Genomic DNA, 22,467 nt, shown 5'->3' with positions numbered 1-22,467 from the left:
ATAAACATGAAGATGGCACTTTGCAGTGACAGGGCTGTGAGATCAGGTCCCCCACCACAGGGACTGAGGGCCCACTCACTCTCAATGGGGATGCCATTCATGGACCAGCTGATGGTGGGCTTGGGATTGCCACTGGGAAGACAGCTAAGGACACCATTCTCCTTGGGGGCCAGGATCAGGTTCTTAGGGGTTCTTATCCAGTACGGAGCAGCTGCCGTGGACAAAGCCAGCAGTGACATCATCAGTGAGATCAGAAAGAGCCAGGCGTGCAGGTAAGCCTCATCTCCCTGACTGACCTTTCACCGTGACGGTGATGATGTGATAGACGGCGCCCTGTGAGTTGCTGGCCATGCAGCGGTAGTCGCCTGCGTCTGCTTCCGTCACATCTGAGATCATCAGGGTCTTCTGGAAGTTGTGTAAAGTTGTCCGGTTCATGGGCAGGTCCCCACTATCCTTTCTCCAGGAGATCTCTGGAGTTGGCCTTTTTTTTAGAACAAAAAAATAGAAAAAGAGAGCAAATACACGTTTTGCGAGAATGTCCATGGCCACTCCTGTTGTTTTCCAGACACATTCAGTTTCCATGGTGACATACAGGCCTTCAGCAATACACTCCAGCTGCAGAACATCCCCTCTGAGCACCATGGCCGAGCTGGAAGCTCCAGAGGGCACCAGGAATGTAGGTCGGCGCTCCCCCGAAGGACTGTCTGCAAACGTGAACATGAAGAGTGCATTTTGGCAAAGGAGCTGAGAACCACAGCCTTGGTGTGGTCCTGAACCTGGCCGCTGGGTCCTAACCAGGGCGACTATGGAGACACACATCTTCTAACTCAGGAACAAAGACATGCTACCTGGTCCTGGAAAGCTTCTCCTGGGCATTTTTGGCTCCATACTAACAAATGTACTCATTTACAGCAGGCCCTATTAGATAATGTACTCATTTACAGCGGGCCCTATTAGATAATGTACTCATTTACAGCGGGCCCTATTAAAAAATGTACTCATTTACAGCGGGCCCTATTAGATAATGTACTCATTTACAGCGGGCCCTATTAAAAAATGTACTCATTTACAGCGGGCCCTATTAAAAAATGTACTCATTTACAGCGTGCCATATTAGAAAATGTATTCATTTACAGCAGGCCCTATTAGATAATGTACTCATTTACAGCGGGCCCTATTAGATAATGTACTCATTTACAGCGGGCCCTGTTAGATAATGTACTCATTTACAGCGGGCCCTATTAAAAAATGTACTCATTTACAGCGGGCCCTATAAAAAAATGTACTCATTTACAGCGTGCCATATTAGAAAATGTATTCATTTACAGCAGGCCCTATTAGATAATGTACTCATTTACAGCGGGCCCTGTTAGATAATGTACTCATTTACAGCGGGCCCTATTAAAAACTGTACTCATTTACAGTGGGCCCTATTAAAAATGTACTCATTTACAGCGGGCCCTATTAGAAAATGTATTCATTTACAGAGGGCCCTATTAGATAATGTACTCATTTACAGCAGGCCCTATTAGATAATGTACTCATTTACAGCAGGCCCTATTAGATAATGTACTCATTTACAGTGGGCCCTATTAGAATCCTTAAAAAAATTTGGGAAAAAGACCACATAACACAGATTTCATTCAAACCCAGTAAAAATGTACAGGCGTGGAATGGATGTTTGAAAAGCTGGATAAGCGAAAGAGGAAACAAGAGGAAAGGAGAGTCAGGTGTCTCTGAATACTCCTATGCTCCCCTTCAGCTCTATGGACTGAGGAGTTCATAGGAGGATCCACAAAGAAGCCAGGCACTGGAGATCTAATCAAACCACTGTTTTATCAGACCGAAATGAAAATGAAGTTTCTTCACACAAACTTTTACTAACTCTCGAAAGTTTCATGAAGAATATCTATGACAGTTTAAAAAGGACCAACTTGTGTATTTATTTTGTTCAATTAAATTTGATAATGGAAATGTTTTTTTTTATATGAGACCAAATGTATAAAATTCTATTCAACATCTTCTAAAGTGAAAATTAAATTATGCAGTTTTCAAAATATTAAGCAAGTGTCCATTTCTCCTGTAAGCTTCAACACTGACAAAAAGCATGGAAATACAAAAAGAAATGTTAATCTTTATACTTAATTAAAGAGAAATGTTATTTGTTATTTATTTTTCATTATTGGTTAAAGATGAGACAGGGTTGGTTAATTTTACAGTGAATTTCTAGCATGTTAACCCAGGTTTAAACACTAGGGGGCGCCAGCACTCACCACTAAAAAAATCAGTGTCATTCAAAAAAGCTGCCATTGTCTCATTGATTGCATCCACTGTAACACAACAGAAAATCCGGATAACATTCTAAAAACATTCAATGGGATGCAAAAATTCTTTCATATTTATAACATCAGGATTGTCCTGAAGTAACACGAAAATAGAAGAAGACAAAAGGAAGAACACTTCATCATTGTTGCTTGCTCAGTAAGTGAATTTCTTATTTTTTTCCTTGACATGTTGAACACCTGAAGAAGAAATGAATGAGACAGAGCCCAGAGACCCACATAATGGTCATGTGAAACCGCCATTTCCTTAAAAAAAAAAAATTATTGTGTGGTGGCAGCATGCAAGTCTGTGTTCGCAATTGAACTGAATTTCCCTTACCATTGAGTACTCTGACCGTGATTGGCTGCTTCTGCTGAATGGTCTGTGTGTGCGGGAAACGTGCATAGCAGATATAGTCGCTGCGAGTGTCTTCTGCCCGGACGTTTGAGAAATACAGGTCTCCATTCAGGGCTTGGGAGACACGGCTGTTCTGGGGAAGTCTCAGGAAATCTGAGGGAGAAATGGAAGACATAGGGTGCATCCTAAATCGCATTCTTGTTTGCTATGTAGTAGATGAAATATAGTAGGCGACGTGAGCAGTATCTCTGAATCCTCAGTATGGATGGGAAAGTAGTTGAACAATATCCAGATGGCATACTACATGCTACCAAATCCTCAGTATGGATGGAGCAGTATGCAAGCAGTACCCGGATAATATACATTCTGCCAAATCCTAAGCATGGATGAGACCGTACGCAAACGGTACCCGGATGACATACTACATTCTGCCAAACACTCAGTATGGATGAGGCAGTATGCAAATGGTACCCAGACATTAACATACTGCATTGTGCCAAATCCTCATATGGATGAAGCAGTACGTGACTGATACCCGGATAACATACTACATTCTGCCAAATCCTCAGTATGGATGAGGCACTACGTGACCGGTAACTGGATAACATACTATATTCTCCCAAATCCTCAGTATGGATGAGACAGTACGCGACCGGTACCCGGATAACATACTATATTCTGCCAAATCCTCAGTATGGATGAGGCAGTACGTGAATAGTACCTGGATGACATACTACATTCTGCCAAATCCTCAGTATGGATGAGGCAGTATGTGAATAGTACATGGATGACATACTACATTCTGCCAAATCCTCAGTATGGATGAGGCAGTATGTGAATAGTACCTGGATGACATACTACATTCTGCCAAATCCTCAGTATGGATGAGGCAGTACGTGAATAGTACCTGGATGACATACTACATTCTGCCAAATCCTCAGTATGGATGAGGCAGTACGTGAATAGTACCTGGATGACATACTACATTCTGCCAAATCCTCAGTATGGATGAGGCAGTATGTGAATAGTACATGGATGACATACTACATTCTGCCAAATCCTCAGTATGGATGAGGCAGTATGTTAATAGTACCTGGATGACATACTACATTCTGCAAAATTCTGAAGTGTGAAACTGATGGACACTACACTATCCTACAAGGCCACAGGAGCAGCAAAGAATGTCCCTTAGTCAGAAATATTTGTCAAAATGGTGGCAAAATTGCAATCTCTGTACAAATTTAAGTAGAAACCAATGCCTGGTTACATAAGAGGACTAGGTCAGGTTTTTGTTGATCATTTTTAACAGTTTTTAACTTTCACTGTGGTGAAGCTATGTCATTGGAAAACATCTGGGTCAAGTAATACGCAAGATGGCGACTGCAGTATGTTTGAATGCAAGCATACTCTTCTCATAAATAGATACAGTATGTACTACATTAACAGTCAAGTAGTATGCTTCTGAGGAAATTCAGTATGTACTGTGTAAGTATGCGGTTTTGGATGGATTAGCGAAAAGGAGATGAACCTACATCGTTTGTTTTCTCTACCCAAAACTTAGCTGGTCGCAGTGTGTGATTTTATAGGATTGGTCAAAAATTAGGGGACATAATGTGGCAGTCTACATGTCCTACACTTGGAACAGGGACTGGCATATTGCACTTGATTTAGAGCTAGTTGTACCCAGACCTACAGAACTAGCAGGAGAGAACCAGCTGTGGTACCCCAGAGACTTCCCAACATGAGCCACCTTGGAATAGCATTGTTTTCTGACAAGACATTACACATGAACAAACAACGGCCCCCGAATGACAGGGCAGCTCTTGATGTGGCTGGATGCTGAGACTCCCCCGCCTGCATTCCATAAGGTCATCCCCGAGGCAGGTTGCCATGACAGCAGGTTGCCATGACAGCTTACTGTTGTCCATCCAGAAGATGATAGGAGGGGGAAGGCCAGCAGGCGGCCGGCACTGCAGAACCAGAGAGACACCTTCCTGCGCGACGATGGGCTCGATTCTCTCCTTTGCCCATAGGGGAGACCCTGCCAGAGAGTTCATGAAAAAACAGTGACCCAAAACCACAACTAGGTGGTGCTATGCATACATAAACAGCAATGGCAGAAGAAGAGCGAGTCACTGCTACTCAGCAGAGACAAAACAAGGACAGGCAAAAAAAAGAGGGTGATGTGGGAATTAGGAGCCTGTTTTAAATACAAATTGGTGAACCTATTATAAGGAGCAAACAAAGGAATGAATTCCTTTGTGGAGAAGGATTTGAGAAATACATGTGCACCATGTATGTCCATGACTCAGCATCACTTTTAAGATGGAATCATGGCTGACACTGCGTTCTGAGATGCACAGAGGTGTTTTCAGGGGTGTTTGGCTGTGATTCAGCCTGGGGGGAGAGTCCATTGAATGGTGCATTCTTACTGGACTGGCGGATGACAATGTTGTTGGACACTGCAGCCCCGTGCTCATTCCTGGCTGTGCACTGGTAGACGCCCTCGTAGGCCTCGGCCTTCTCGCCACTGATGTCGATGACCAGTGTCCCCGCGCCGGCCTTCTTCATCACCTTGGGGTCCTTGTCAATGTCGAAGTGCGTCCCATTCCTGGTCCACGAGAAGCTGCGTGTGGAACAGGGGTCTCGTCAACAAGAATTTTGGGTGATTCATCTCACAGAAGAGCCCCTCAGGGAAAGTGTTGCGTGGAAAAGGTTCAAGCTCCACAAACCTTGGATGAGGCTTCCCTTTGGCTTCGCAGTGCACCACAATGTTCTCCCGCGGGTCGACAATGTAATCCTTCGGGGACTGATGAGTTATGGTGGGAGGCTGTGGTACTGAATTCGAGAGAGTGGCGTCACACACGAGCGCACACCTTGACGCAGCCTTATGTAGCGCAACACCAGACAACATCAACAGAACACAGCAAAACACAGCATGTATTTATCTATTAAAACAGTGCTAATCTGCAAACAAATCTAATGCGATGAACAGCCAGAGCTGAAAACAACAATAATCAGCATCATGCACAATATGACACCTTTTACACAAACTTCATCTAACCTTGACCTCACACACGGATATCATTTATACCGTGAAATGTAGTGCTAACAGAAAGCAAACACAACAAAGCCAAAACAAAATCAAAGAATAATTAAAACAACAATAATAATAACAACAACAATAATCAGGACAATAACGTGAAAAAAGAACAAACATGAGGAACAATAAACAACCTTTATACATGCAAATCTACTTAAATCCAGGCGAAAGCAACGAAAAAATCCACAAGGACAAAAGAGAGCGTGCAGAGGCAGCGGCTTAAGTGCAGACGCTCCTTAAAGCAAAGCTACGCTCACAGCAGGCACAGCCCAACTTACGTCCTTCCAGAAGTTTAGCTTTTCCCCCAAGAATCAGCAGATAAGCAGCAGATAGGCAGTGAAGAAAACCAGACGTTAGTGGTGAGGAGACGCTGTGCCAGTCGTGCTTAGCTTCCTGCCTCAGGCATGGCTCAAGTGAGCCTTATTGACACTTTTTTCCAGAGCCCATTTTCTGGTGCATCCAGACATCAGCTGGACATGTATAACCGTGCGCACAGTGGTGAAGGTGAAAGGTGAGGTACTGGGGCCTTTTGTGAACAGTCAGACGGGTTACTGTGCCTTATTACCTCAGCCAAGATGCTTAAGTAGGATAATATTAGTGAGTGTTCAGTTATACTGATAAAGCCTCATAGGGAAGGTAGATATTTAGCAGTTATTTATACAGCCGACATGCAGTTTTGAGAAAATAGGGTCAGACGATCCCTGAGCTCCTGAGGGCTAAGGATCTTGTTCAAGGACCCAGCAGTGAAATCACTCTGCTACCCCCAGGACTTCAACTGGTGACCTTCCGATTACAGACACAGTATCCTAACCTGCTGAACCTGCATGAGGAGTAGATAGATGGACATGTGGAACACACACTCTTGGGATGGGGTAAGCTAGGCTCTCCACAATGAGTGTGATGAGAAGCTGGCAAGGTTTCCTTGGCTAGGTCAGGGGGAACGGAGTCAGCAGTAGAGATTTCCATCACGTCAGCAAGCTCACCCTCCCTCCCTCCCTCTTCGTGTCCAAACCCCATCGACAGACTGGTTCTGGGAATGGCTCTGACCGACCTGACGCAGCCTAATTTGCCTGCTGATTCCAGCATTTTATTGGTTGAAGGCAACCGTTCTATTTATGACCTCTAACAAACATCAAAAGTCATTCTGTCACTTAACGACAGCGTTATAGAAGTATCTAGAATATGGATTCGTGACAGATGCAGAGTGAACTGGGGACTTTGAGGATCTCTCGTCTCATCTTGATCTCCACCTTGATGACCCATAACTGACACTCATTACTTAATCATACTTGATTGGCATAGTACTCATACTTACGATCAAGAGGCACTTCCAATGCTGTGATCATGTGACCCAGGAGAAGGAGGACTGTGATGCTCACATGCAGCACGCACTGCAATATACTCTCCATCGCCGATGTAATCGCTGAGACCCCACCCTCTCCGGCTGAAGCGAAGTCCCTACCCCCCTCCCTCCTCAAGCAAGGCAGCACTTTAGATCAATGGCACCTCCACTTCAGAAAGCCAGCTAGAGTATGGGGGTGGGAGGGCAATGAAGGGTTGGGGACGTGGAGGAGAAAGATAACAGGCTCTGTTAACTAGCCACTCTGGTTACAAGCTCACTGGGCACATGCTCAGTGGTTACAGTACCTGTGACTGGAGATGCAGTGATCCTGCAGTAGGGGAGACCAGGGGAGGGACCAACCCAGAGACACAGGAAGGCAGTGATCCTGCAGTAGGGGAGACCAGGGGAGGGACCAGTGCAGTGCAGAGACACAGGAAGGCAGTGATCCTGCAGCAGAGGAGACCAGGGGAGGGATCAGTGCCGTGCAGAGACACAGGAAGGCAGTGATCCTGCAGTAGAGGAGACCAGGGGAGGGACCAGTGCAGTGCAGAGACACGGGAAGGCAGTGATCCTGCAGCAGTACCTGTGACTGGAGATGCAGTGATCCTGCAGCAGAGGAGACCAGGGGAGGGACCAGCCCAGAGACACAGGAAGGCAGTGATCCTGCAGCAGAGGAGACCAGTGGAGGGACCAGCCCAGAGACACGGGAAGGCAGTGATCCTGCAGCAGGGGAGACCAAAGGAGGGACCAGTGCAGTGCAGAGACACAGGAAGGCAATTTGCAGTCTCCCTAGGCAACACAACAGTGTTTAAGTGGCACATAATCCGACTGATCTGAAAAGTAAGATGCTAATAATGCGTTCTAACTCCACTTTACATAGATGTAGTTTTAACTTCTTAGATATTATCCAGATTTTTTAATGGACATAATTTGTCAGTTTCTAAAAATTATTTCTAGACAAATATGAAAATGATTCCATTTTTTAAAAAAAGCTCCAAAAGCATTTGATGCTGAAGCAGCCTTGGCACCTTAAAAGCTCACAGTGCAGATGGAGATAAATGGAAACGGCATGAATTATTCAAAAAGCACAGGGCATATCAGAGGGGGGAGATCAGGCCACTGGAGACAAATGCGGGAACATTCAGCAAAGTGCATCCTGAGTGGATAGAAAGGTGTGTATGTGTTTATGTTTCCATCACAGCACACTAAATCATTTCAGGGTGTGGAGTCATTCAAATCACTTTATTTAGCAGGACAGAAAGATGCAAATTATACAATTATATGCTGATATATTTGGATTTATACTGAAATATATGCATATATATCCCTCCTGAGATCAATAACATATATATCTACATGCAGAGGTACCCCGAGGGATTCTAGGTACACATGGCTGGTTTGGGTTTGACCCCCTTTTGTCTCCAGAGCCGTTTGCAGGCTGGACTAGTTACGCATTCAGAGAGGCCTTTCTGCACACCGCTGTAGTACTGAGCTGTTATTTTTGCACTTGTGGACTTCCTATTAGCTAGTCAGTCTCCTCTGACCTCTCTCATTAACAGGATGTTTTTACCCACAGAATAGCTGATGACTAGATGTTTTTCTCTGTAAGCCCTAGGCCTAGAGACTGCAGCGTGTGAAAATCCCCGGAAGGTGGATGCCCCCCCCATCAAACCCAGCACATTCCAAATTGTTTGGATCACACGTTTTCCATTCTACTGCCCAGCCATACAGCATCCAAACCTTTTCATGCCTGCAGTATGTACTGAGCCACATGATTCACACACACAAATATATGCAGAGTGGGCTAGAGGGCTATCAAAAAATTCAAAATACCACAATGGCCATAAAACACAGCAATCGCCATTGCTTGGTATGGTTGCCATGGATACACATCAGGCTTGGTGGAGCTGCTCTTGGAGAATCAGTTTCAAAATGCTCCAGGCTCAAGCCCTTCTCTCTATGGCAACCATTCCAGCCCATAATGCCAAAGATATACATCATTTCTCCCAATGAAGCTGGCCATCAGATTCCAGCAGAAATGCAGTGCTGGCAGGCAGCAGTGGCACTGGATAATCCAGAAAGAGGCAGAGATGGACAGAAGGGATGCAGTTTGTCAAGCTATGGAAAGTACGGTCATGAGGGAAAAGCCAGTCAGAGGTGCCAGAAGCCAAGGCGTCTTTCTCTCTTTCGTTAAGATGGCTCCCTTTCCACTGCCAGGGAAATTATACCGACTTTTCAGCTACTGTATTTGCATAATTTCAGCAGCTTCAATGGGTGTTTCCCGAAAATGCCATTCAAAGCCAAGTGTAACTGAAGAAGGAGTAGCCCTCTACCACGTGTGGTCAGCATGAGGCCACTGGTCTTCCCTGACTGGGCCATGGGCAGAAACGACTACTCCAGATTGGCCGGGAAACTGGTTATCAGTGGGGCGAGATCCTGATGGTGATACGCCATAAAAGCTCTACTGGAGGCCGCATGCTGTCGCAAAGGAGCGAAAAAAAAGTTTCATGAAACTGTGTGTCAAAGTCTGTTCCTCTTCAGAGAAGACACCAGATCCTTGACTTAAGCCTATTTATCTTTACCCTGCCAACACTGTTACTTAGTGTTACTTGCCATCTTATTTCCCTCCGAAGAAATTAAAAAGTCACAGCTAATTCCCTTGGCCGATACAAACGAGCACATTCTCTGTCTTTCTGTGGCTTGTGATAGTTTGCTTTTAGATTGTGGCAGCAGGAGACGGGCTGCTGAGAATGATGGCTGAGGGCATGCCAGACAGACGGAACGCAAACACCGAGCACTGGCCTGGCACACGCTCCTCCAAAAGCGGCCTACAGTACATGAGGAATAAAGTACCCAGAGTCCACAGCTGCAAAGCACTGCTCTACCAAAACAAGCTGAAACAGGAAAGTCCACAGTAGCCATTTCTACATATATGCATTTATTTATATCTAGCAAACTCTCCCAGTGACGGCCCAAGTCCAGGGTAATGAGGACCGGAGCAGGAGCGACACAACATCTAATAAAGCCAGAATCTAATAAGACTGCTATTCAATGGGCCATGAAGTGCATTAAGGACATTCAGGGAATGTAAAGAGGGATCAGGCTAGCAGAGTTCCTGGAAAAATCCTGTACTGGATAAGCATCTGGAAGACGGATGGATGGGATCTTCACATATGCACTTTATTCCATGCAAAGGTCTGATTAAATTCCTGGGTTCCTTACATTCAAGTGCTACACTACATCCTCGTCCAACTTATATTTGCGTTTGGATTATGGTGAGATAAACTTCATCTCACTGAATAAGCGTTTCACTTCCTGTTCATCCAAACAAACGTCACTCACCTCACTTTGACCAAAGATAAAGTGATGAAGTGAAGCTGCTGGTTCTTCAGTACAATTTTATTTAGCTAAGCGTGAGTCCACCTCCTGTGCACACTTCAGTCACTATGTTATGCGTGATTTTTTTCCCTGTTTTTTACGGTGGCTGAGAAGGGCAAATCAAATTAATGAAAACAAATTAACATTTCATAAAACAATATTACAAAAATAAAAACAAATTTACAATATGCAAGACACTTTTACCAAATAAAACAAATTTACAATATGCAAAACACTTTTACCAGTCCCAAAACCAAATTACAATTGTGAAAACAAATTTACAATACGCGAAACACTTTCACCAATCACTGACAAAAATTTACAAGCGGAGAATCGCACGGAAAGGGTAGGTACGATACAGAGGAAGTTTGTGTCGTGTCAATCAAACAGTTTCGCCGGGTGAATTAAACGGAGCGTGAGACGTGATGTTTTGTCTGTTTTATGGAAATTATTTCAGCCAACTGGCTCGCTTTTGTGTTTCCTGAGGGAAATGTCACCGCGGTTAAGTTAGCCTCATATATTCGATATTCAATTTTTCTGGCTTTAATAACTTTTAACGGAGGTAAGGTGGAGCGTTTTTAATGACAGAATTGTGATGTCCAGTACACAGACAACGATGTCCACTGATTTTTGTTTGCGCTTCAAACCATTTCATGATTTGTGTAAAATTATGTTAATAACTAACATTATAGGTCCTTTCAGCTATAATGACATGGTGGTTTAGCATTTTGGGCTCATGGCGACTGTTGCACTCCCATTTGTTTCCCAGATTGCTTTACGTACGAATTTTTATTAATTTTTTAATGTTCGAATGTGTCCGTATAATGTGCAATGGGACAATACATGAATGGGTTAATAACTTTAAAACTAAACAAGACAGGCACATCTAGTGAAGTGTGCTTTGATCAGTGGACTACAGGGAACAATGCACACCATTTGGATTTTCAGAATAACCTTCTCTCTAACAGTTATTAATTAATTCATTGAATCCATATTATATGTCATGGGAGCAAAGTGGCTCACCCTCTGGTCTTGGTCGGGGGAAAAGGCTGCATGAGTGAGGTGACCAAGAGTGGTTTCGCAGTTTCCTATTGGCTGCACTGTGACCCAAACAGCGCACATGGAGACTGAAACAGATCACGGGTCACAGACAGTTTATTTACAGTACGAGACAGACCAGTTATCCCAGTGAGGACCGTGATACCGATCACTTGGGAAGGGAGGATAGATGGTGCCAAAAGAAAGAACAAAATAAAACTAGTTCTAATTCCCTATACGCCCCCCCTCAAAGGCTAAGCTAGTCCTCCATAACATACAGGGATCGGAACTCACCTTCTAACCTGGCCTGTTTAACAGAGAATATTCCTAGGGGTCACATGTAGGTGCACATGTAACCTACCTGCCAGAACCTTAAGGATTAATAAGGCATTAATGAAACATGATATCGGGTAATGACAGTGAGTGTTTTCTAGGTTAAAAATCCAGAGTACAAAAGAAAGGAAGAAGAGGATGCAAGGACGACAGCACGGGAAAGCCAATCGCCAAGGGCTGAGCCCCGCCCACATCATTAATGCCATCCCACTGATTGGTCCAACTTCCAGTGCACAACTGAACGGGAACCTTGGCAGTACCACCACACCAAACACCCCCCTTGGACATAACAGGCCATACAATTACAACTCATGGAAAACCAAACAATGGCCCCATTTAGGCTCTGTCCTTAATGCCACCCCTGCAAATGCTTTTGGTCCAACCGACTCATAGAGTAGAAAACAAAACAAAAAATACAGCGTCCCGTGGAGGGAGGCATGACTTTCCACATGTTGTTTAACGTCAGTAAATTCCCATGAGTAGTACAGACAAAGTTAATGAGCTGTTATGGAAACCATCATGTTCAAGGTAAGGCAGTGATTAACCAATCAGATCATGGGGGCCTTTTCTGCTTTTCCTTGATACTGCCAATAAGTGGGCTCGATTCTGACGGGCTCAGGACAGCCTGGAGCTTTGACAGGCATAGAACATGTGAAGGGACTCGGCCCAGTGTTGGAGGTTGTGGAGTATTATCTCGAAATTCTGGGCCCCCTAACAAAATGTCACCTTTTTATTTAACCTTTTATTTTTTCCAGGCAAGTTACTAAGAACAATTTATAATTTACATTGATAGCCTTGGCTCCTCCCACCAAATTTTACGTATAATTATAACACATTCAAGGACCCCTGTAAAGTGCTGGGCCCCCTGAATCTGCCAGGGTATCCGTGCCCCTACTGCGCCCCTGGGTAGGGCCCCTGTAAAGTGCTGGGCCCCCTGAATCTGCCAGGGCATCCGTGCCCCTACTGTGCCCCTGGGTAGGGCCCCTGTAAAGTGCTGGGCCCCCTGAATCTGCCAGGGCATCCGTGCCCCTACTGTGCCCCTGGGTAGGGCCCCTGTAAAGTGCTGGGCTCCCTGAATCTGCTGGGGTATCCATGCCCCTACTGCACCCCTGGCTGGACGCCCAGCTAACGAAGGACCTAAAACTCCATGTAATTCTGCCTGAATTGACAAGGCTGCCTGCTGGGGATGATATATGGCCCCAGCAATCAGCCAATCAGGCAGGCCCTTCCCACTTCCTGGGCATGGTTACCTCTGCCCAACCCCCCCCTTCCTCCGATTGGGGGTTCTGTGATTTATCCCATGTTCTGCTGACCTTTAATCACATCTTCATGATTAGTCCCTCCCAGAGCAGATTGCGATCTGCAAAGCACAAGCCATCCATCTGCATCTGCCGTTCCATGGCTGGGGTGCTAGCTTCCGAGATGATTCGCTTTGAGCCACTTCCTGGCTTCACTTGACGTCCTGTTCAGGGCACCTCCATTCAAGCAGCACCCTTTACAGAGCCCCTGCACCCCAGGGCTTCCCATAATCCTCTTCAGTCCTCTTTGATGGGGGAGAGGTGTAATGGATAATCAGTGTGTTTAACAGGTACATCATGACTCGCTGCTAATGGGCTGCCCAGAATCTGCAGCCTACTTTCGCAAGTGCCTTATGGGAAACGTCATCACTTATTCATGAAGTCTTCAGTCAGGCAGTCTGGTTATATCTGTGCTGCCTTCCAAACAAACATCGAGCTACTCAAACTTACACGGACACACAAAAGCCGACTCCACGCCATACACTGCAGTAATAGCGGCTGGCTTTTGCCCGTGATGAAATCACCCAGGTTAATGGCCACATTCTCTCCCTGCTCGCACATTCTAAGTGGGATAGAAGGAAGGCTGTCGAAGTGCAGAATTTCATGCTGGTGAAAACACTCATCATCCCCCACCATTCACGCACAAAACAAGCCCCTGGATCCTACCCCAACAAATGCTAATCAGAAGAAGAGTTTAAAAAAGGCTGGGTTTTTAGTATTCATAGGAACGGCAGACCGCCTGTACTGTGGCCTTTAGAAGACGACCCACCCCCACAAGAAACACTTTCCACTGCATTCTCACTGCAGCTAGGTCCATACAGCGCACACATGAGTACTGTAGCCTTAAAGGGGATAGACGAGTACATCAGGTACACAGTGCAGAAGTGAGTACTTTACCGACAGATTGGAGAGATGAGTACTTCTTCTACAAAGTGCGGAAGTGAGTACTCCATCCACACAGTCAAGATACGAGTACTTCATGTAAAGAGTGCCAAGTTAATTTCATAACCTGTGAGAAAACAAAAATACCTGAAAAGCTGATTCCTTCTTCTTTGAGTGGGCACAGCAAATGCAATGACTGAACAGTGGTAGAACAGACAGACCAAACCACAGAGAAATGTTCCAAAGGGGGTGACAATAATAACTAGGGCAATTTAAAAGAGTAGCTCCCCAGGGAGGTGACTGAAATGAGACGAGCTGCTGATGGATCAGGAGCATGGATCCGCAGCGAGTTCCACAGTTTGGATACCCAGTAGAGACTCAGACCAGTCTCAGGGGTCATGGGGTCATGGAGCGGCGGCTGGTGCCTGTAAGGGAACAAAGAGGGGATTCTCCCAGGACTGACTCCACTACAAGCAGTGGCGCTCATCAGCATCCATAAACGGGACGTGGACGGGGTCATCAGGGACCCGTCATGAGGGCACACTCCAAAGGAACTCACAGCTGCCCTGCTAGAGACCTCCCGGAACCGTCCCTGGAGATTCCCGAAACTTCTTCCAAAACAGACGCCTTGCTTTATCTTCAAAACACTCCCAGCCTTTTTTCATGAGCTTCAGACTTTTCATATGACCCATAGTGCCCCCCCCCCCTCACCATACACATACCAGAAAGCAGGGAACACATGTCCACTGTGTTCTGTTGGTGTCTGACTCATAGCTATACGTCTCAGTCCATCTCAGTCACAGTAGGCAGGGTGACCCCCTCTGATGGCTTTAGGAATGTGCTTCCTGTTCTGATGTCTGCTCTGGGACAACAGCCTCAGTGTTACAACCCCAAATGACGAAGACCGGACCTGCGGGGCTGACTCAGTCTCCATGACAACAGCCTCAGTGTTACAACCCCAAATGATGAAGACCGGACCTGCGGGGCTGACTCAGTCTCCATGACAACAGCCTGGTCTCTGAAATGTGACAGATGTGATGGAAACGCCAAGCAGAGAGGGAGAGACATATCTGTCATCTCTCAAGTAAACTGTGCAAGCGGGGGAATTTACACAAGAGTCTGTCCCTGAGCGAGAGGTTTAACCCTAAAGTTTCAGTGTGCTGAGGAGTGCTTGGAGGCACTGGGAAAAAGGCTTGGTGTGTAAAAGAGGCTTTGAAGTTAAAGAGGATTGGTGTGTTAAAGAGGATTGGTGTGTAAAAGAGGCTTTGAAGTTAAAGAGGATTGGTGTGTTAAAGAGGATTGGTGTGTAAAAGAGGCTTGGTGTGTTAAAGAGACATGGTGTGTAAAAGAGACATGGTGTGTTAAAGAGGATTGGTGTGTTAAAGAGGCTTGGTGTGTTAAAGAGGCTTGGTGTGTAAAAGAGGCTTGGTGTGTTAAAGAGGCTTGGTGTGTTAAAGAGACATGGTGTGTAAAAGAGACATGGTGTGTTAAAGAGGATTGGTGTGTAAAAGAGGCTTGGTGTGTTAAAGAGGATTGGTGTGTTAAAGAGACATGGTGTGTAAAAGAGGCTTGGTGTGTTAAAGAGACATGGTGTGTTAAAGAGGCTTGGTGTGTAAAAGAGACTTGGTGTGTTAAAGAGGCTTGGTGTGTAAAAGAGGCTTGGTGTGTTAAAGAGGCTTGGTGTGTTAAAGAGACATGATGTGTTAAAGAGGATTGGTGTGTAAAAGAGGCTTGGTGTGTTAAAGAGGATTGGTGTGTTAAAGAGACATGGTGTGTTAAAGAGGCTTGGTGTGTAAAAGAGGCTTGGTGTGTTAAAGAGGCTTGGTGTGTTAAAGAGACATGGTGTGTTAAAGAGACATGGTGTGTTAAAGAGGCTTGGTGTGTTAAAGAGACATGGTGTGTTAAAGAGGATTGGTGTGTAAAAGAGGCTTGGTGTGTTAAAGAGGCATGGTGTGTTAAAGAGGCTTGGTGTGTAAAAGAGACATGGTGTGTTAAAGAGACATGGTGTGTTAAAGAGGCTTGGTGTGTAAAAGAGGCTTGGTGTGTTAAAGAGGCTTGGTGTGTTAAAGAGACATGGTGTGTAAAAGAGACATGGTGTGTTAAAGAGGCTTGGTGTGTAAAAGAGGCTTGGTGTGTTAAAGAGACATGGTGTGTTAAAGAGGCTTGGTGTGTAAAAGAGGCTTGGTGTGTTAAAGAGGGTTGGTGTGTAAAAGAGGCTTGGTGTGTTAAAGAGGGTTGGTGTGTAAAAGAGGCTTGGTGTGTTAAATAGGCTTGGTGTGTAAAAGAGGCTTGGTGTGTAAAAGAGGCTTGGTGTGTTAAAGAGACATGGTGTGTTAAAGAGGGTTGGTGTGTAAAAGAGGATTGGTGTGTAAAAGAGGCTTGGTGTGTTAAAGAGGCTTGGTGTGTTAAAGAGGCTTGGTGTGTTAAAGAGGATTGGTGTGTAAAAGAGGATTGGTGTGTAAAAGAGGCTTGGTGTGTTAAAGAGGCATGGTGTGTTAAAGAGGATTGGTGTGTTAAAGAGGCTTGGTGTGTTAAAGAGGATTGGTGTGTAAAAGAGGCTTGGTGTGTTAAAGAGACATGGTGTGTTAAAGAGGCTTGGTGTGTTAAAGAGACATGGTGTGTTAAAGAGGCTTGGTGTGTAAAAGAGACTTGGTGTGTTAAAGAGGCTTGGTGTGTAAAAGAGGCTTGGTGTGTTAAAGAGGCTTGGTGTGTTAAAGAGTGATGTTTTTAGCTTGACCTCTTTAGGTCAAAAAAGAAAACCTCTTTCATTTTAAAAACTCATTAGATACAAATTAGGAGATTATATAGCATTATATAGTATGTATATTAAACCATGTAAATAGTGGGAGTGAGTGTGTTTTACAATGGACTGGAATCCTGTCCAGTTTGTCCCTATGATTCCAGGGATAGACTCCAGGCCCACTACCCTGTGCTGGATAAGCAGTGTGGATACCAGGGGGCGGCCCAGCAACAAAAGCAGCCTGGGAATTAGCCCCAATTTGATCGGGGGGGGGGGGGGGGGGGGTTATTAGGCCAGTCTTCTCAATGGCTAGTCTGTGCCTGGTATGGATGCAAATGCAAAATGCATTTCTGTAGTTAATGCACCAAGAAACCCCCCCCCCCCCCCCCCCAAATGCATTTCTATAGTTAATGCACCGAGAAGCCCCCACCCCCCAAATGCATTTCTATAGTTATTGCACCGAGGATGACCCTGCCGAAATGCATTTCTGTAGTTAATGCACCGAGAAGCCCCCACCCCCCAAATGCATCTCTGTAGTTAATGCACTGAGGATGACCCTGCCAAAATGCATTTCTGTAGTTAATGCACCGAGAAGCCCCCACCCCCCAAATGCATTTCTATAGTTATTGCACCGAGGATGACCCTGCCGAAATGCATCTCTGTAGTTAATGCACCAAGAAACCCCCCCCCCCCAAATGCATTTCTATAGTTAATGCACCGAGGATGACCCTGCCGAAATGCATCTCTGTAGTTAATGCACCGAGAAGCCCCCACCCCCCAAATGCATTTCTATAGTTATTGCACCGAGGATGACCCTGCCGAAATGCATCTCTGTAGTTAATGCACCAAGAAACCCCCCCCCCCCCAAATGCATTTCTATAGTTAATGCACCGAGGATGACCCTGCCGAAATGCATCTCTGTAGTTAATGCACCAAGAAACCCCCCCCCCCCCAAATGCATTTCTATAGTTAATGCACTGAGGATGACCCTGCCGAAATGCATCTCTGTAGTTAATGCACCAAGAAGCCCCCCCCCCCAAATGCATTTCTATAGTTAATGCACCGAGGATGACCCTGCCGAAATGCATTTCTGTAGTTAGGGCACTGAGGAGCCCCCCCCCCCCCCCAAAATGCATCTCTGTAGTTAATGCACTGAGGATGACCCTGCTGAAATGCATTTCTGTATTTAAGGCACTGAGGAGCCCCTCCAAAAAATGCATCTCTGTCGTTAATGCACTGAGGATGACCCTGCCAAAATGCATTTCTGTAGTTAATGCACCAAGAAACCCCCCCCCCAAATGTATTTCTATAGTTAATGCACTGAGGATGACCCTGCCAAAATGCATTTCTGTAATTAATGCACCGAGAAGCGCCCCCCCCCAAATGCATTTCTATAGTTAATGCACCGAGGATGACCCTGCCAAAATGCATGTCTGTAGTTAATGCACCAAGAAACCCCCCCCCCCCCCAATGCAATTCTATAGTTAATGCACCGAGGATGACCCTGCCGAAATGCATCTCTGTAGTTAATGCACCAAGAAACCCCCCCCCCCCCAAATGCATTTCTATAGTTAATGCACTGAGGATGACCCTGCCGAAATGCATCTCTGTAGTTAATGCACCAAGAAGCCCCCCCCCCAAATGCATTTCTATAGTTAATGCACCGAGGATGACCCTGCCGAAATGCATTTCTGTAGTTAGGGCACTGAGGAGCCCCCCCCCTCCCCCCCCAAAATGCATCTCTGTAGTTAATGCACTGAGGATGACCCTGCTGAAATGCATTTCTGTATTTAAGGCACTGAGGAGCCCCTCCAAAAAATGCATCTCTGTCGTTAATGCACTGAGGATGACCCTGCCGAAATGCATTTCTGTAGTTAACGCACCAAAGATTACCTTGCCAAAATGCATTTCTGTAGTTAATGCACCGAGGATGACCCTGCCGAAATGCATTTCTGTATTTAAGGCACTGAGGAGCCCCCCCCCTCCAAAATGCATCTCTGTAGTTAATGAACAGAGGATGACCCTGCCGAAATGCATTTCTGTAATTAATGCACCGAGGATGACCCTGCCGAAATGCATTTCTGTATTTAAGGCACTGAGGAGGCCCCCCCAAAAAATGCATCTCTGTCGTTAATGCACCAAGGATGACCCTGCCGAAATGCATTTCTGTAGTTAATGCACTGAGGAGGCCCCCCCAAAATGCATCTCTGTAGTTAATGCACCGAGGATGACCCTGCCAAAATGCATTTCTGTATTTAAGGCACCGAGGATGACCCCCCCAAAATGCATCTCTGTAGTTAATGCACCAAGGATGACCCTGCCGAAATGCATTTCTGTAGTTAATGCACCGAGGATGACCCTGCCGAAATGCATTTCTGTAGTTAAGACACTGAGGAGGGCCCCCCCAAAATGCATCTCTGTAGTTAATGCACCAAGGATGACCCTGCTGAAATGCATTTCTGTAGTTAATGCACCGAGGATGACCCTGCCGAAATGCATTTCTGTAGTTAAGGCACTGAGTATGACTACAATGGAGCCATTTTTTCCCCTAAGTTACCACATCCGGCACTTGCACCGTCAGGCACCTCCTCGCCTGTCACAGCGATGTTATGCCAGCCGCAGACCAAACTGCGCAGCTCTGCTGAGTAAACAAGTGACATCAGCCCTCTGTCTGGAGCTCCCCAGGGACCTGTCCTTCCCACAGGCTTCGCATTAACAGCCATTCTCCCCCGGGACTTTGTGAACTGCTGACTGTCTCTGCCGGCCTATTCAGACCTTTTGTTTATGAGACTACAGATCAGCAAAATGTCACCTACCTGCCCGGCAAAGACTGGCAGGACACACCCCTCTGGGTTATTTTAAAGACTGGGGAGGAATGTTTGGGTTGGGTGGTGTTGGGGGGGAGCGATCAGGAGATGACGTTTGAGCCAGGCTAGCTCCTAATGAGCAGAGAAGGCTGAAGGCCTTAACGAAGAGAGGGTTTCCCGGTGATGCCGACTTACGGCACTGACCCACGCTGATACTGTTTCTGTTTTAAACTCCCCCATGCAAGCTGTTTCACCATCTGTTACGAGAGCACACATCGCTTTGGTGAAAGGCCCGTGCACTTTACCCTGTCATGGCCTCGATGCACCACTGACATCCCATAATCGCCCGAACGTGCTGCCTTAACTGGGAGAAGCTCATGGGAGATGTGGAGCCTGTGACGGGCTTTTGGAGCTGGAAGCAGGAAGTTGATCTGTGTTACTTGTGCTGGGGCCTTTGGGACAACAGGAAGTAATTACTGCCCCCTGCTGGTGTGTGGAGGTCTCTGCAGCTCACTGTCCTAGCTGAGCTGCAGGCCGCTTCGGTGCCCCTTTGTAACACCACAGTTCCTGGTATCTTCATATAAACTGGGTTATTTCTAGCTATTTTGGGTTTTGGAAAAAAAGCTGATTTTTTCATCCTGTCTATAACACAAGCTGCGCAAAATACTTTTAGATTTACTGGGACACATATTGTGTAGTTCTAAAATCGTAATCCATCCACCCATGCTCCACACTGTTCATCCAGTACATAGCTAAGGTGTAACTTAAAAAAAATAATGAAGTGATTAGCATTTTGCTGCTCACTGCGACAGGATCCTTCTTTACAATGAGAAGAAAGAGACCCAGAGCAGAGCAGCTCTCTGAATGCTGGTGGAAAACCCCTCCCCCTTCACCCTAAAGAGGGGTAGTGCCTGTGTGGATTGCTGACACCCCCCCCCCCCCCCCCCCAATTCCGCATCCTTTGTCTCGGAGACAGAGTCTGCTGGCAGGGTCAGGCACATCCCAAGGCTGGGGAGAGAGGCGGCCGCCAAACGTGGGAGAATGCACGCTGCATTGTGTTCCCGCTGAAGCCCACTTAAGTACCCCCCTGTAGCACCGCCAAGGGGCTGGGTGCATCAACTGCATGATAAAACAGGAAAGAGCGACAATCCAGTCATTTGAGCATTCAAACACGGGCCGTAAACATCAGCTAACACGGACTGTCCTCGTTTGTCGCTTGAGTGCCGCGAAGAGGCCCGGCTGATCGATAGTGACAAGCGTTCTAACTGGATGAAAAAGCCGCCACTCAAAGGCAGGAAGGCTCTGAATGGCCGAGGGCCGCTTACAGGGGGGCGTGCAGGACCAAGGGGCTCTCAGAGTCCTATTCAGATACACCGTGTGAATGCAAATTATTTCTCCTTCATCGCCTTTTAAAAGCGCCGGCAAACCCATTTCAGACAGGGACCCCCAGACTGGGCTATTCTGAGTGAGGAATCTAGTTAACTGTGTCGACATACACCCAAGTCGCGTCTAAAAACAGATCTGAAACCCGTTTTGATATGAAAAGTGAGTAAATGAACGTTTACGAACATGCTGCCATCTGTCGCCGTACTGTGGGTCTGGGGTCTGTCCCGGGAAGAGCGGGGCAGGGGACGGAGTGTATATCTTAGGTCACATAGTCACGCTAGTGGATTTAGGCTAACACGCTCACCGCTAATTGTCTTCCGATTCCCAGAGACGGGAACGGGAAGCATGAAAGGAGAAGCGCGGAGATGCTGGGGAACGCTGCCTTTCAGAGACGATTGGGCAGCGTGCCGCCCAGGGGCCGGGTGAGAATTCAGGTTTTCATATGCAAAGTTCTGCAAACAACTCAAAGAAAGCCGACAAGAGTCAAAGTCAGACAAAAGTCAAACATCCACATTGTAAATCCGCGCCATCGTGCTCATCATTTTGTTCTCATGAGAAATTAGTCTTTAACTTAGCTTCCGAAGTTGAATGAAGTTTAGGGAAAGAGTACAAGAAACAGGGAAAAAAGACATTCTGCTCTTTATCTGTTAATGAGTGTGGCATGCAGGCCCAGACAGGCCAAAGAGCAATCCAACTGATAAAATACTCACTGGTAAGATAAACTGTTTCTACATTTCACCTGTAAATTTACCACAGAAAGACTTTCAGCCTCAGTACAATTTAGTCTTATTCCTTATAATCATGCTATTCATTATTACTGTCTTTCTGGACATAATAATCAGAATTATCATCATTTCACAAGTAACAGGACAAATACCACGTGGTGAAAAAACCCCTTAAAACACATGCTGTCATGTGACACTGTCATGTGACACTGTCATGTGACACTGTCATGTGACACTGTCATGTGACACTGTCATGTGACACTGTCATGTGACACTGTCATGTGACTGACCCATCCCTGCCCACGGCCTCCCGTCTTGCAGGGGATGGTATCCAGGATGCTGCATGCTGGATGCTGGTTTACTGGCCAGTATGTCCTGGCATCCAGGATCAGTGTACATCCCAGATTACAACAGAACAAGCACCAGAACGCAAAATAATAATCATTAAAACAGCAATCTCATACACAGCAGCAAAATAAGACAGTGAATTTAATCTCCCGTCAGTTGTGTTGAGGTTTGTGGTCACCACCACAAACATCACATGGATGTGGTGTGGCTACCCACAATGCCCCTGAAGCATGTCCCCCGCAGGACCAGCAGCTGCGTTTACCGGCCGTCCCCACAGGTGCTCTCAGATCTGGCCTTCATCCATCACAACGCATCTCAGAAACAAGGTCAGCGCTGCGCTTCAGAAGCTCGTCTCTCACTTATAAATGACAACCAGCTGCTCAGAGGCAGACCAGGCAACACACCAGC

At 46.1% G+C, this 22,467-nt stretch overlaps 1 protein-coding gene across 18 annotated transcripts in view; it reads right to left on the bottom strand.

The window, feature by feature from the left end:
- LOC111854608 (neuronal cell adhesion molecule) overlaps positions 1-22,467 on the bottom strand; it is a 77,137-nt gene that overhangs the window by 29,931 nt on the left and 24,739 nt on the right. For 9 of the 18 annotated variants that reach the window (XM_023832713.2, XM_072712199.1, XM_023832717.2 and 6 more), the window contains 12 exons: positions 7,708-7,844; positions 7,430-7,571; positions 7,098-7,307; positions 6,061-6,078; positions 5,412-5,517; positions 5,112-5,305; positions 4,598-4,720; positions 2,662-2,832; positions 2,274-2,330; positions 593-704; positions 297-481; positions 80-211 (listed from right to left, as the gene is read on the bottom strand). In XM_023832713.2, coding sequence (XP_023688481.1) covers positions 80-211; positions 297-481; positions 593-704; positions 2,274-2,330; positions 2,662-2,832; positions 4,598-4,720; positions 5,112-5,305; positions 5,412-5,517; positions 6,061-6,078; positions 7,098-7,191 — 1,192 coding nt within the window. In that variant the 5' untranslated portion in view covers positions 7,192-7,307; positions 7,430-7,571; positions 7,708-7,844. The remainder of the gene's footprint in view (positions 1-79; positions 212-296; positions 482-592; positions 705-2,273; positions 2,331-2,661; positions 2,833-4,597; positions 4,721-5,111; positions 5,306-5,411; positions 5,518-6,060; positions 6,079-7,097; positions 7,308-7,429; positions 7,572-7,707; positions 7,845-22,467) is intronic. The other 9 variants (XM_072712099.1, XM_072712472.1, XM_023832724.2 and 6 more) reach the window with 3 other exon arrangements.

This window comes from Paramormyrops kingsleyae, chromosome 1 (genome assembly GCF_048594095.1).
Source record: "Paramormyrops kingsleyae isolate MSU_618 chromosome 1, PKINGS_0.4, whole genome shotgun sequence".
In the NCBI taxonomy this organism is placed as follows: Eukaryota; Metazoa; Chordata; class Actinopteri; order Osteoglossiformes; family Mormyridae; genus Paramormyrops; species Paramormyrops kingsleyae.
Note: the sequence above shows the minus strand (reverse complement) of the source record. Positions and strands in the feature narration are given on the sequence as shown.